We start from the raw sequence: 12,414 nt of genomic DNA, 5'->3' as shown, positions 1-12,414 counted from the left end.
TAGGGGTCAGATGTGTCCCTTGTGCGGTGCTCACATCCTTTCTCAGACCTAGTCTGCGAGTACGTGCATATGTAGGTGTGGGCACTCCCGATATATATGCCCCCCCCCATTCCGTTTGCCCACAGTTATTAATCAGCGATCACAGCAGTCAGGGATTAATCGTTCAAAAGATACTCTTAATAGCCAACATGGCTGGCAGTTTGATTCCTGTTGCGGTCTCTTCTGTATTCCAGGCGCTTGCTGCCCTATCAGGCCTGAAGTGGCTGTTTTATTATTGCCATTCACCGTTCATCTGCAGTTCTAGGGGTAACCTCCGGGCCCCTGAGCGCCTCTGTACTCGTGGATTCTGAACTGGCCGATTCCGAGCCCGCCAGGGGGCCCGCCCTGAGTGTCTCGAAAGAGTTCTGCATTAGTATCGGGGTTTCTTTGAATACTTTTGCTCTTTCTTCTGCTGCCTGTCTCTCCGTGGGTTGACCCCTAGGGCGTCTCTTCCTGCACTTTCTCGATGTGGAGGTCATCCATTCCTCCTCTTCATTCGCTCCTTCGTTAGTCTGTGCTATGCCTTTAGCGTGCATCCAGGCATCTTCGGGGGAGGTGAACATATGAGTGTGTTCTTCTGAAATCACCCTCAGCTTGGCAGGGAAAAGGAGGGCATACTTGATATTGTGTTCCCAGAGTCGTTGTTTAATTTTCACGTAGGAGTTCCGTTGTTTCTGTACTTCTTGAGTGAAGTCTGGGTAAGCATGTACCACTGAGCCCTCATGTCGAAATGGGCCTTTGCTGCGGAATTGCTGCAGTATCAGTTCTCGGTCCCTATAATTCAGGAGTCTCACTATTAATGATCTGGGTGGTTGGCCCGGTAATGGCGATCTTTCCGGGATTCTGTGCGCCCGTTCTACAGAGAAGAGCTTTGAGGGGGTCCCGCTCAGTACTTCTTTAACTAGCCACTGCTCTATAATTAGTTCCGAGCTCTGTTCTGGTGGGTGCTCAGGGAACCCTACGAAGCGAATATTATTGCGCCGGGGATCTGCTTTCTGCTTCTTCAGCACGTCTCCATAGGATCTTCACCTCTGCGTCCAGGCGCTGGATTTGTTTCTGGTTGTCCGAGACCGTAGGGCATGTCTTGCTTAGGTTATCCTCTGTTGCTTTCACCCTCTCTGTCAAATTCCGATGATCCACTCTAAGTAGGTTTAGGTCTTGTGATACTGTGTCTATTTTGAGTTCTAGCGAGGATTTAGTGTCCATGATTGCCTGTAGCACTTTTTCAAATTGCATAGAGTGAGATTGGAGTGTGCTCTAGAGCGATTGCAAGGTTAAGATCTGCTGTTGGTAGTTGGGCGCCGGGCCGGGCACAGTTCGTTCTTGGTGTTTAGCTGATTTCGATTTTCCAGCCATTGTTTTTACTTTGTACTTTGTACCTCCCGCAGCCAGGGGGCAGCTTAGTTATGAGTTTCCAGAGCGACTGGGCGCCCCAAGAGCACCGGTGCTCCTTCCAAAATGTAGTGCCTTGTTGAGGCCCCTATAACCTGCTTGTGGGCCCTCTTTATCAGTTTAATCTGTAGAGACTTGTGCTGGATCAAGTAGAGCAGTTGGGGGGGGGTCTTGGTACTACTGGTGGGGTGCTCCGGTCCCGGGGTGTGTGTAGGAGCTCCCCTGGGGTTCCCACCCTGTGTAGAGCCCCAGGGGAGACCCCCCTCTCCTCCAGGTGGTCCAGGAGCCCGCAATAGTTCTCCGCCGATACCGCCCCCTGCGTGTGTCTGCAGGCCTCCGCCGGCGCAGCGTAGGAAGGCCCGCAAGGGAGGCCAATGTTGATGAGGACAATGGCACGGGGGGAGGGGGGAGCCTCCTGGTTAAATTGCCCCCTCAGCTGTTTTTCACCAGCCCACGTTGTTGCCCCTTCTACTTCTTTTCCCTCCGCTGTCTTCGCCCTTCTGGGGGTAAGGGGGTGGGGGGGGGGGGTAATAGGCAGTTATTTCCTGGCTTTGTGCATCGAGGGGGGGGGGGGGCAGTCCCCACTGTGTTTCAGCACTGCACCCTTGGATCGGTGAGCGCGTCTGAGGCCTTTCTTTTATTCCCTACACAGTCCCTTCAAGGTGGCTTCGCATCCGGGCCAGTTACGGCTCCCGGACGCAGCGCCACTTTTCCTCCGTGCCCATTAGTTTACTCTTCTCGGGGGCGATCCGCACTGCTGGGGAGAGGCCCGCCGGCTCTCTCCGCTCGGTTTAGCTGGATGGGGGAAGGGGAGGGGGAACGCAGCGGTGAGGGGAGAAGCCGATCCGGTGCTCGAGCCTCGCTCCCCGAGGCCTCCCCCTCGCCGAGGTCCCCCGACTCCCTACCTTCGCCCCTGCTGCTTCGGGGCTCGCCGCATTTCTTCCGGTGGTGGTTCGAGCCTCCGAAGCGCTGCCTTTCCGCAGCCTTATGGCCGCGCACTTGTCCTGGTTCTCCGCGCTTCTCCCGCTCAGACCCGCGGCTCCGTGGGTGACCCCAGGACCGGGCGCGCTCCACAGGGGTTCAATCTCCCGGTCTGGAGTGCCCTACAGGATCATTTCACTGGGTCCGAGTCGGAGCTCCTCACTGAGGCATCCGACTCGGTCGCCATTTTGGCTCCTCCCCCTTACAATTGCATCTTAACGTCTTTTTGGGTGACTCGGGATCTAGAACATCATTACCTCCTAGTTAGAAGCTGGACTTTATCCTTGAAGTGTTTTGAAACGCTTTCACAGTGCATTCACAGAACCCTGTAGGCCATGTGGTCTTAAGAACCTTTTCAAGGGGCTAGTTGTGCAGTATTGAACTGGGAAACAGATACAAACAGACACATCCTTAAGTAAAGGAGGACTGGCGGTATCAGCACCCTGACTCTTTTAGATTTATCGGGGCCATTCTTCACTGTCAACCATTCCATCCTTTGTCAACAGAAGAATGTTGTGTTTGTTGTCTTATCTTTTGCGATGTGGAGCCTTTGCTGATAAGTCTGTTTCAGTCAGTTATTTCATTATCTTATTTTAGAGACTTTTTCTATGTGCAATGTGGTTTCCCTTAGGCGTTTGCCCTACTCACCACCTCTTTAACATTAATTTCGAGCCACTGTTCAAACTCACCTGCTCCTTTGGCTTTTGCCTCTGTATGTATGCTGACAACACCCAAGTTATCCACCTTGATGACACAGGATCTCAATATAACAATGGCGGTAAAAAACGCCTACCGCCATGGCGCCGGCCGCCAAAAGACCGTCGCCGTGGCTACCAGCCATCTGCCATATTGTGACCAATGCCCGAATTCCGCCATAAGGATGGCGGAATTCCAGCTACGGTCATAATGGCAGTAAGGTGGCGCTGCTGCCAGCAGCAGCACCACGCCAGTAGACCGCCACAGACCGTATCATGACCCATGATACGGCCTGCCAGTGTTCTGCTGGCAGCAGCGCCCCGTCCCGTCTCCTGCCGGAGGCCCCCCTGAAATCACGTAAGTAGGGTGCCCGACAGGGGAGGGGTGTGTGTGTATGTTTGTGTGTGCATGAATGCGGGTGTGAGTTGCGTGTGTGGTATGTGTGTGCATGTGTGAGTGCATGTATGTTGTGTGGTGTGAATGCATGTGTGCTTGTTCGTTTTGTGTGTGCATGAATGAGTTGCGTTTGGTATGTGTGTGGATGTGTGAGTGCGTGTATGTTGTGTTGTGTGAATTTATGTGTGCTTGTTGGTGTGTGAAGGGATGAATGCATGCATGGGTGCAGGTGGGTATGAATGTCTGTGATGGTGCGTGAAGGTGCTTGTATGTTGGAGGGTGGGTCTGGAGAGAGAGGGGGGCAGGGAAGACCCCTAGCAGTGGCAGGGAAGGAATCTCCTGTCACAGATAGTGCCTACCACCATGGTTTTCATGGTGGTAAGGAGGTCATGAATACCATGGCGGTAGACAGGGTAATAATCCCACGGGCGGGCTAGTGGCGGCTGAAGTCTCCTGCCCGGTGTCTGTTACTGCCGTGGCGGACAGAGTGGTACATTGGCAGTTTGGCTAGAGCCAAACCGCCAATGTCATATTATGGGAAGAAGTACCACCAGCCTGTTGGCAGTACCTTTCTCCATAATACCGCCATCCGCCAGGGTCATAATGAGGGCAACAGTGTTGTCTGCTACATCTTCAAACTTTGAGGATGGTCAAAGAGTACGTAGTGTCCACTGGCTCAGACTAAATGCTGGAAAAATACTAGAGATTCCAGGGTTGACAGTTACTGGCCTTCTGAGGTAGGGACTTGTCCTGTCTTGTCTCAGCATGTGTACAATCTTGTGGTTTGGTTCGATCATGATCGTACTCTGTCCGGTCTGATTTCTTCTGGTGTTTGAATCATGCTTTTCCACCTTCGATGCTAAAGAAAGTGATGCCCTTTGTGATTAAGGACATAAAAAGAATAACCTTCTGAAACGCCAACACTATTGACTTCACTTGATAGAATAAACAAGTTTCAGAAAGGTGCACATACCAAGACTCATGCATAGCATTGGCTCCTTGGCCCATCCTACCTAAAGACGAAACTTTAATCTCTTATCTGCAACGCTTTCTATTGGAGTACTCCAGCCTAACCTTAGAAAAGGTTCAAATTTGAATCCTAGAGAAATACAAATCTGCAGTCCCTGGACAAGCAGGCATTGTTCTTGTTCCATGCTAGTTGCCCTAGGAATTTTGCCTTTATCCTTCCGAGGGGAAACATCCTTTATTACGACTTTTTTTTTTAACGAGAGTCGTGGTTAACGAAAGCGCAACAACGCTTTTTTTTAACCACGACTCCGTTATTTTGTGCCTTATCTACGTAGGTTTTGGGGTGGGGTTGGGGGGGTGGGGCGTTTTTGGTTTTGGGGAGGGGGGGGTCAGGGGGTTTTAGGTTTTGGGTTGGGGGTGGGACGTTTTTGGTTTTGGGGAGGGGGGTCAGGGGGTTTTAGGTTTTGGGGTGGGGTTGGGGGGGTGGGGCGTTTTTGGTTTTGGGGTAGGGGGTTTTAGGTTTTGGGGTGGGGTTGGTGGGGTGAGGGATGTAGGGTGAATGGTGCCTATTAGTAATGATTTTATCAGGAATGCCTTTACAACGAAATATCGTTGTTAAAGCATTCGTGGTAAAATCATTAGTAGTAAGAAAGAGGTCGGTGTTCCGACCTCGTTCTTAAGGCACTAGTTGTTTTCAAAGTCGGTGTTCCGTCATACAACCCCTTCCGAGTCATGAAAGTCTTCTTTCCCTTCAGGAAATTAATAAAAGTATATTGTTCTTGTGGAGAAGTGTGGCACAATGGTTAGAGAGGCAGACTCTGATGCAGAGATCTAGCCCGGGACCAGGGTTCAATTCCCGCTTCGGCGGTTCTTGGGCTCAATTTCCCTGGACAGGAGATTTCTTGCCTCAGTGCCTAATCTAATTCATGGGTCTCACTCTGCAACTCTGGTCAATAGCTTGCTTAATCTCCACAACGGCCCCAACAGCGCTGGGATACCTGGCTTCACCTTGGGGGTTGTCCAGGAGTGGGCACCTCACAGGGAAAAGCCAGGAGGGGTTCCACAGCGGTATGCGTTCAGCGCCTCAATACCTCAGGGTAGGATTGTGCTTTACAAGTACGAATTTACATTACATTTACTTTTACATCAGCATTAAATTTACCAGCCTGAAAAAGAATTTTGCTGCAGTCCATATTATGGTGGTCATTCCGACCTAGGCGGGCGGCAGTTGCCGCCCGCCCGTCGGAAGCCGCCTGAATACCGCCCCGCGGTCAATAGACCGCGAGGGGTATTCTGACTTTCCCGCTGGGCCGGCGGGCGATCTGATTCAGATCGCCCGCCGGCCCAGCGGGAAAGCGCCTTCCACAAGGAAGCCGGCTCGGAATCGAGCCGGCGGAGTGGAAGGCGTGCGACGGGTGCAGCAGCACCCGTCGCGCTTTTCAGTGTCCGCATCGCAGACACTGAAAAGCCTAGTTGGGCACTGTTAGGGGGCCCCAAGACGCCCGTTCCCGCCGGCCAGGTTCTGGCGGTAAGAAGAGCCAGGCTGGCGGGAAGGGGGTCGGAATCCCCATGGCGGCGCAGCATGCTGCGCCGCCATGGAGGATTCCCCAGGGCAGCGGGAAACTGGCGGGAGACCGCCAGTTTTCCCTGTCTGACCGCGGCGTTAGCGCCGCGGTCAGAATGCCCTTAGGGGCACCGCCGGCCTGTCGGCGGTGCTCCCGCGCCCGTTGGCCCTGGCGGATTGTATCCGCCAGGGTCAGAATGAGGGCCTTTGTCTTGGCACAATTGTAGGAGCTTCTCAGCACTAAGTTGCATTGCCACACCGCCATTTAATTTAGAACATTTTAACCTCCAATTCAAAAGCAGAATTACAGTCTGTTGGGTTATCTTGTATTTCTCGAGTTCCTCACTTAATAGATATATGGGTTTGTTTTATTTCTGCGGCAGGTCTATTGTGCAGTAGTTACTATTGTGCCCTTTACAGTATGTGATGTCTTATTTCCATCTGTCTTCCAGGTACCTCTCAGAGCGTTGTCTTTCTGATGGTGTAGGCCCTGCCAAGTTCCCACCTGCATATGGCCCATTGGAGCGAGATATCGTTTACAAGACATTCAGCTTGGATGGGTGGGCCGGCCGCAGTGGCCACGATGCGCCCATGATTGCTTACGATGCCCTTCTTGGAGCTGGTGATTCATGGGAGGAGCTCTGCAGCCGCTCCATGTTTCACGGAGGTCAGCATACAGCCCGTCACGTGCCAGAGAATTTCCTTATACATGTCTTTAGAGGCCTAGTCCTACATGTCTATCCAGCAGTCGATTGTTGCACTTGCACGTCTCGCAAACGATTGTCCTACTCTTCTAATTTAGGAAAAGGTTTGGTGGGCTCTGACCTGTTTTTGTCTCTTTTTTTTTTTTTTTTGCAGGGGACAGTGACTCCACTGGGGTGATTGCTGGTGCGTGCTTCGGAGTGCTATATGGACTTCCTGGTGTTCCACCAAGCAACTACGAGCAGCTGGAGTATAGAGCACGTGTTGAGGCTGCTGCTGACGCTCTCTATGGTCTTGCATGGGGGAAGGGCCACTAAGTAGCTACACTCCTTACACCTGGAGCATACCGACTGGGCACTGGCCGCCCATGGCAGAAGTGTGAAACAAAGAGGAGCAGCCACAGAAGAAATAATGAAGTCTGCTTCATGCCTTTATTGGTTAGTGTTGCCTCGGTTGTATGCTTGCCTATACACTTATCCCAATAAATGGGGCTTATGTTTGTGTTGCTTCCTTGTTTCAAGTTACTTTTATTCATAAATGAGCGGATGATCACAATGCTGCGTCAGATCCCATCCTTTTTCATAAGCAGCAGTCAAAATGGGTGGGATCTGAGGGGCACGACGTGACCATACTTTTTTACTTTAAGAAATACAGCTCCCCTACTTTTTGTGAAAGGACAACCGTCCCAGGATGGTTAATCCATCCTGTGCTCCAGATGGCCAGGAGCCGTCCAACGATACAGTGCTTATGTGCCTGGGATGACTCTCTGCCATCCGCACACAGGGCACTGGAAATCCCTCTAGTGCAGGCACCAGAAGAATTTCTTTTACAAAGAAATTGCCTTGGGAGATGGGGAGAGCTTCCCCATCTCCTGAGACTGTTTCTTTGTTTTCACTGTAATAACAATCAGCACATGTGGCGTGCTGACATCATTTAAATGAAAACAAAAGTGAAATGAGATTAGCTCTTTTAACTTTTCCTGCCTTGGTGCTCAGGGGACTATCTCAGACCCTGAGCACTGAGGCAGGTGGGAGAGGTATCATTAAAAATGGGGAGAATCTCCCCTTTCCAACGATAGCCCCTCCAGTGGATCCTTGCTTGGGGATCGCCGCAGGAGACATAAGCCCCTGATCTGGAAAGCACACTAGGCTCCTGGGACTTATCTTATTTATAATGTATAGGGGTGTGGGTTGTCCAAAATGGGCATGTTAATGCCCCCAACCCCATTATAAGTGGGCACAGTGTTTGTGCAGATGGGTGTAATTAGCTCTGATCTGCCCCTGGGGGGGTAGTGGGAATGGGGCAGAAAGCCCACTAGACACCAGGGATTTTTTTTTAAATAAACTAGGAATGGGGGCTGGGCTCAATGGACATAGTCTTGCCCCCCATCCAAAATAAATGGGGCAAAAAACTGCCCCACTTGTTCTGATAGGCCTAGTGCCAGCACCAGGAACGGATCCAACTGAGGTCAATAGGAGAATCCATGCAAGCATTCCCAATGTGCTTGGTTTGATCTGTTCCTGTCACATCACTAAGACCAGCCACACAAGTGTGGCAGACTTTTTATTGGCACATGGGGGGCAATGCTGGGTGGTAGATATTTTGTTGATTCCTGCAGATTCCGGAAGTTTCCATCACAGAAATATAATAAAAATGTGTGATTTCAGGAAACGTTTGAGGTTTTCAGGGTATTGTGGGTAAGGAAACCTAATGGGATCCCTTTGTGCCTAGTTTTCAAAACTGTGTAAATTGCTTAGGTTTCCCTGGGTGCTGGCTGAGCTCCAGCCCAAAATCCACAGGTAGGCCCTTTCCAAAAAATTTGTCAGTTTGTCCACGTTGCATTTTGGGGCGCTTCCTGTCTTGGGCACTAGTTCTCACCACACAATTGAGGTACCATCTTTGTCTGGAGACTTGGGCGAACACAGAATAGAAGAACAAGTGTTATTACCAATTGTGTTTCTCTGCATGTGCACCTTCCAAATGTAAGACAGCATGTAAGAAAGAAGTCATTTTGAGACATGCCCTCTAATTTACAGGCTTGTATCAGTACCCATAAATTCAGAGATGTGCAAAAAACCACTGCTTCTAAACTCAATTTCTTGTGCCCATTTTGGAAATGCATAGGTTTTCTTGATACCTATTTTTCATTCTTCATATTTTACCAAATGAATTGCTGTATAGCCGGTACACAATTAAAACCCATTGCAAGATGCAACTCATTTATTTGCTCTGGGTAGCTTGGGTTCATGGGGAAACTACAAACCTTATATATCCCTGAAACCAGAAGGGCCCAGTGGATGTAACTGTATATTGCATTCGAAAATCTGCCGTAGTTAGAAGTTACAGATGAAAACATTGACAGAAATGGCTGTTTTTCTCAACTCAATTTCACTATTTGTTTCATTTCAACTATTACTGTCTTAAGGGAAACCTTGAATGAGCTACATAAATGACCCCTTTCTGAATTCAGAATTGTGTCTACTTTTAAGAAATGTGTAGCTTTCTGGGATCCACAATTGGTTTCACACCTATTTCTGTCACTAACTGGAAGGAGATTGAAAACACAAAAAAATATGAAAATTGGTGTATGTGCCAGTAAACTGTCAAAACTGTGTTAACATTTTTGGGGTTTTATGAGTCTAGCCTGCCTGTTCCTGAAAGAATGGAAGATGGTGATTTTAGCACAGCACACCCTTTGTTGAAGCCAATTGCAGGGGAAACAAACGGATGCTTTCTTCTGCAACACGTTTTCCAAAAACAACTATTTTTAGCTGTATTTTGGCTAATTTCTCAGTTCCCTCAAGGGGAATCCACAAACCCTGCGTACCTTTAGAATCCCCAGGATGTTGAAAAAAAAGGGCACACACTTGGCATGAATAGCCTTTGTGGACAAAATGTAATGGGGGCCTGAGCGCGAACTACCCCAAATACCCAAAAAAGGTTTGGCACAGGAGGGGGAAAAGGCTTAACAGCAAAAGGGTTAAATCCATCAGTTGAAATGCTTCAGCTGAAGTGTAAGGCAGGGAGTCTCCTTTGCTGTGAACCCAAGGGAGGGTCAGACAGCTAAACAAGCCTTCTTGCCAGGGTGCTGCCTTGCCTGAAAGAAATGTAAAAGTTTACAACTGGTTAATCTGCAAATGTAAAGGTCGCTTGGAAAGCATTATGGGCTTTAATTGATGGAATCACTTGAAGCTTCCTGGTGACACACATTTATTCTTTTAAGTGGTATTGTTGCAAGGGACTTGCCAGCTCTGCTGTGAAGTGTGTGACAGTTATAAAACAAATTGCACTATCTACAGTCTGGATATTACTAAAATCTATTGTTTGAAGCAGTTTTTTATCTTAAACCTATTTGCACATTTTGTAGCAGCCACTCTTATACTGTGTATAACGCAGGTTTAAAATAATAATTTACATATTCACAGTGGTTTTTGTCACAGCTTGGACCTCGTAACACTAAACATACACAAGTCACTATTCTCCAGTACACCAACCAGATTCAGTTCTGTGGCCCTATGGTTCCAAACACTGACCTCTCTAGTGCATTAACAAATAAAGGCTTTATAATGTGCAATATGCATTTCCCAAGATTAATTTAACTTGCGTTTTTTTCATTTAAGCTGTGCCTTGTTTTATATGTGGTTACCTGAAGGAGACGGACCAAAAAAGGTTACAGAATATTTCGTTTTTTAGCCATGCCTTTGACCCCATCCCTATGCTCACTCACTCCACTCCCTTCACTCACAGCATCACAGTCACAGTACTTTTTGTTGATGCACTTAGATCATTTTCCTTAAGAAGAGTATATTTTCCTTCTCTCTTAATACCTCCTAGTGTGCCTATTGGACGTTACTCCTTTTGTGAGCGAAAAAATGCAAGAAGGAGGCATTAACTAATCAGGGACAGCACTGTGAAACTGGCGGAACCCTCCCTCCCCGTAGCAGTTTTATTGGCACATGACACACTAACTCGACACGCAGTTTCATCTTCTTCCCATTACACCTCTCGGACAAAGGTCTCTGCTGCTTGATACCATTTCTCCATGAGGAAAAAACACAGAGAGGCAGTGGACAATATATTACCAAGATAATGTGCTTAATGGGATGTTATTACTTTAGCCCTTTCCACCACCACAACTCATAGCAGTGGGTACCTTTTTAAATTACTCACCTTATCGACTGCACTCAACTCTCACACTGCTTTCCCTACTGTGCATTTTTCCTTATGTTTTGTGTGCGTAGAGGCCATCAACGACAACCATTTAAAAATAATATCTCAATTTTAAATGTTACTTGACTAGAATTTGTGTATTCAATGATTGATTATATGAGTTGTCAGATGATTCTCCAAACCCTTATAACAGAAATACTCACTTTAGCAAAGAAGCTAAATCTCTGCTCTTTCAAAGCAATGAATACTTGCATTTTGTATGTACTTAATGCACATCAGTGGGTACTTAGAAAAGGTCTGTGGTGTCTGTGACAGGAAACCCGGGACTCACGCTGTGGCAGGACTCCAGAGGCACTGCGGCGGTGTCAGGCCTCTGTTGCAGGTCACAGTCATTGCACTCATTGGGGGCCACAGCTCTGGTGGAGGCAGGGGCGCGGAGTCGGACAGTGCCACCGGTTCGGAAGTCGCTCTGGAAATTTTAACACAAGCTAACTTCATTCTTTAGAGCCACCAGTGCGCCATATTTAAAAAATGACACACGATAGCGCTAAGGAATTGTTAGCGGCAAAAGAAAATGATGCCGGCTATTGCGACATGCCGTAAGAAAAAATTATGTTATTGCTGCAAAAGTAGGGCTAGGCCATTTTGTGGCACGTTTTTTGACCCAAAACGGGATAGAGCTATATTCAACCGCAAGTGTTGCTTTAGTGAGGAGAAGCATGACATCTTGGTCAGAGAGGTGACTGAGCATCAACAAAAGCTCTTCGTCACCAACAAATTGCCAATAGGTAGGAGAGAGGCCACGTGGGCACATAGGGCCTGAATCAAAATGCCCCATCACCACCCATGCCACACTTGTAGTAACGCTCTAGTTGCACAATGCACTCCGACATTTACACCACCATGTAAATATGCAGCACATTGCCTGGAAGGGATGTTCAATTAGTGTGGGTCTGGCACAACAACATCCATTGCTTATTGTTATTGGCCCGGATCCAACACATGTTCATCAGAGTCTTGGACTGAAGTCAGTACCACTCCAGGGGAGATGTCAGGATGGCATAACAAGGCAAAATGCTTTCCTTCCTCCTTGAGTCATTGCCCTTCTCCTGTGTACTGCATCCTACAGCACACATTGAAATGCCACCTTGCCATAAAAGCTTGTACATGTACAAGAAGGGATACCTCCTGGGCATAAACAATCTATCCCCTCAACGCAGGCACCCCTTCATCATGGTGCAATGATGCCTGAGTTGATGCAGGGAGATCAAATCTGCGCAGGTGCTGGGGGAATCACAGGGGTGTGCCGTATTCCAGTAAACCTGGGTTATCCCTGTGATTCTAAACTGGTGCAGTGCCGTGCAACACATATTGCTGCTGCTCTGAGCTGTGCCAGTTGAGAAAAAAATCAGGCCTTAAGTGTGCAACCTGTGAAACGCAAACAGCACAGGATGGACCAACAACAACTCTCCCACACCTCCATGCCCCATTTGGAAATGGCCACA

General features: G+C 48.6%; 1 protein-coding gene across 5 annotated transcripts in view; it reads left to right on the top strand.

The window, feature by feature from the left end:
- The window catches only part of LOC138304162 (ADP-ribosylhydrolase ARH1-like), a 61,511-nt gene extending 54,266 nt beyond the window's left edge, over nucleotides 1-7,245 (top strand). For all 5 annotated transcript variants that reach the window (XM_069243985.1, XM_069243984.1, XM_069243983.1 and 2 more), the window contains exons 7-8: nucleotides 6,490-6,704; nucleotides 6,896-7,245. In XM_069243985.1, coding sequence (XP_069100086.1) covers nucleotides 6,490-6,704; nucleotides 6,896-7,056 — 376 coding nt within the window. In that variant the 3' untranslated portion in view covers nucleotides 7,057-7,245. The remainder of the gene's footprint in view (nucleotides 1-6,489; nucleotides 6,705-6,895) is intronic.
- Nucleotides 7,246-12,414: the final 5,169 nt, after the last annotated feature.

This window comes from Pleurodeles waltl, chromosome 7 (assembly GCF_031143425.1).
Source record: "Pleurodeles waltl isolate 20211129_DDA chromosome 7, aPleWal1.hap1.20221129, whole genome shotgun sequence".
NCBI lineage: Eukaryota > Metazoa > Chordata > Amphibia > Caudata > Salamandridae > Pleurodeles > Pleurodeles waltl.
This window is presented reverse-complemented; position numbering and strand designations above follow the sequence as displayed.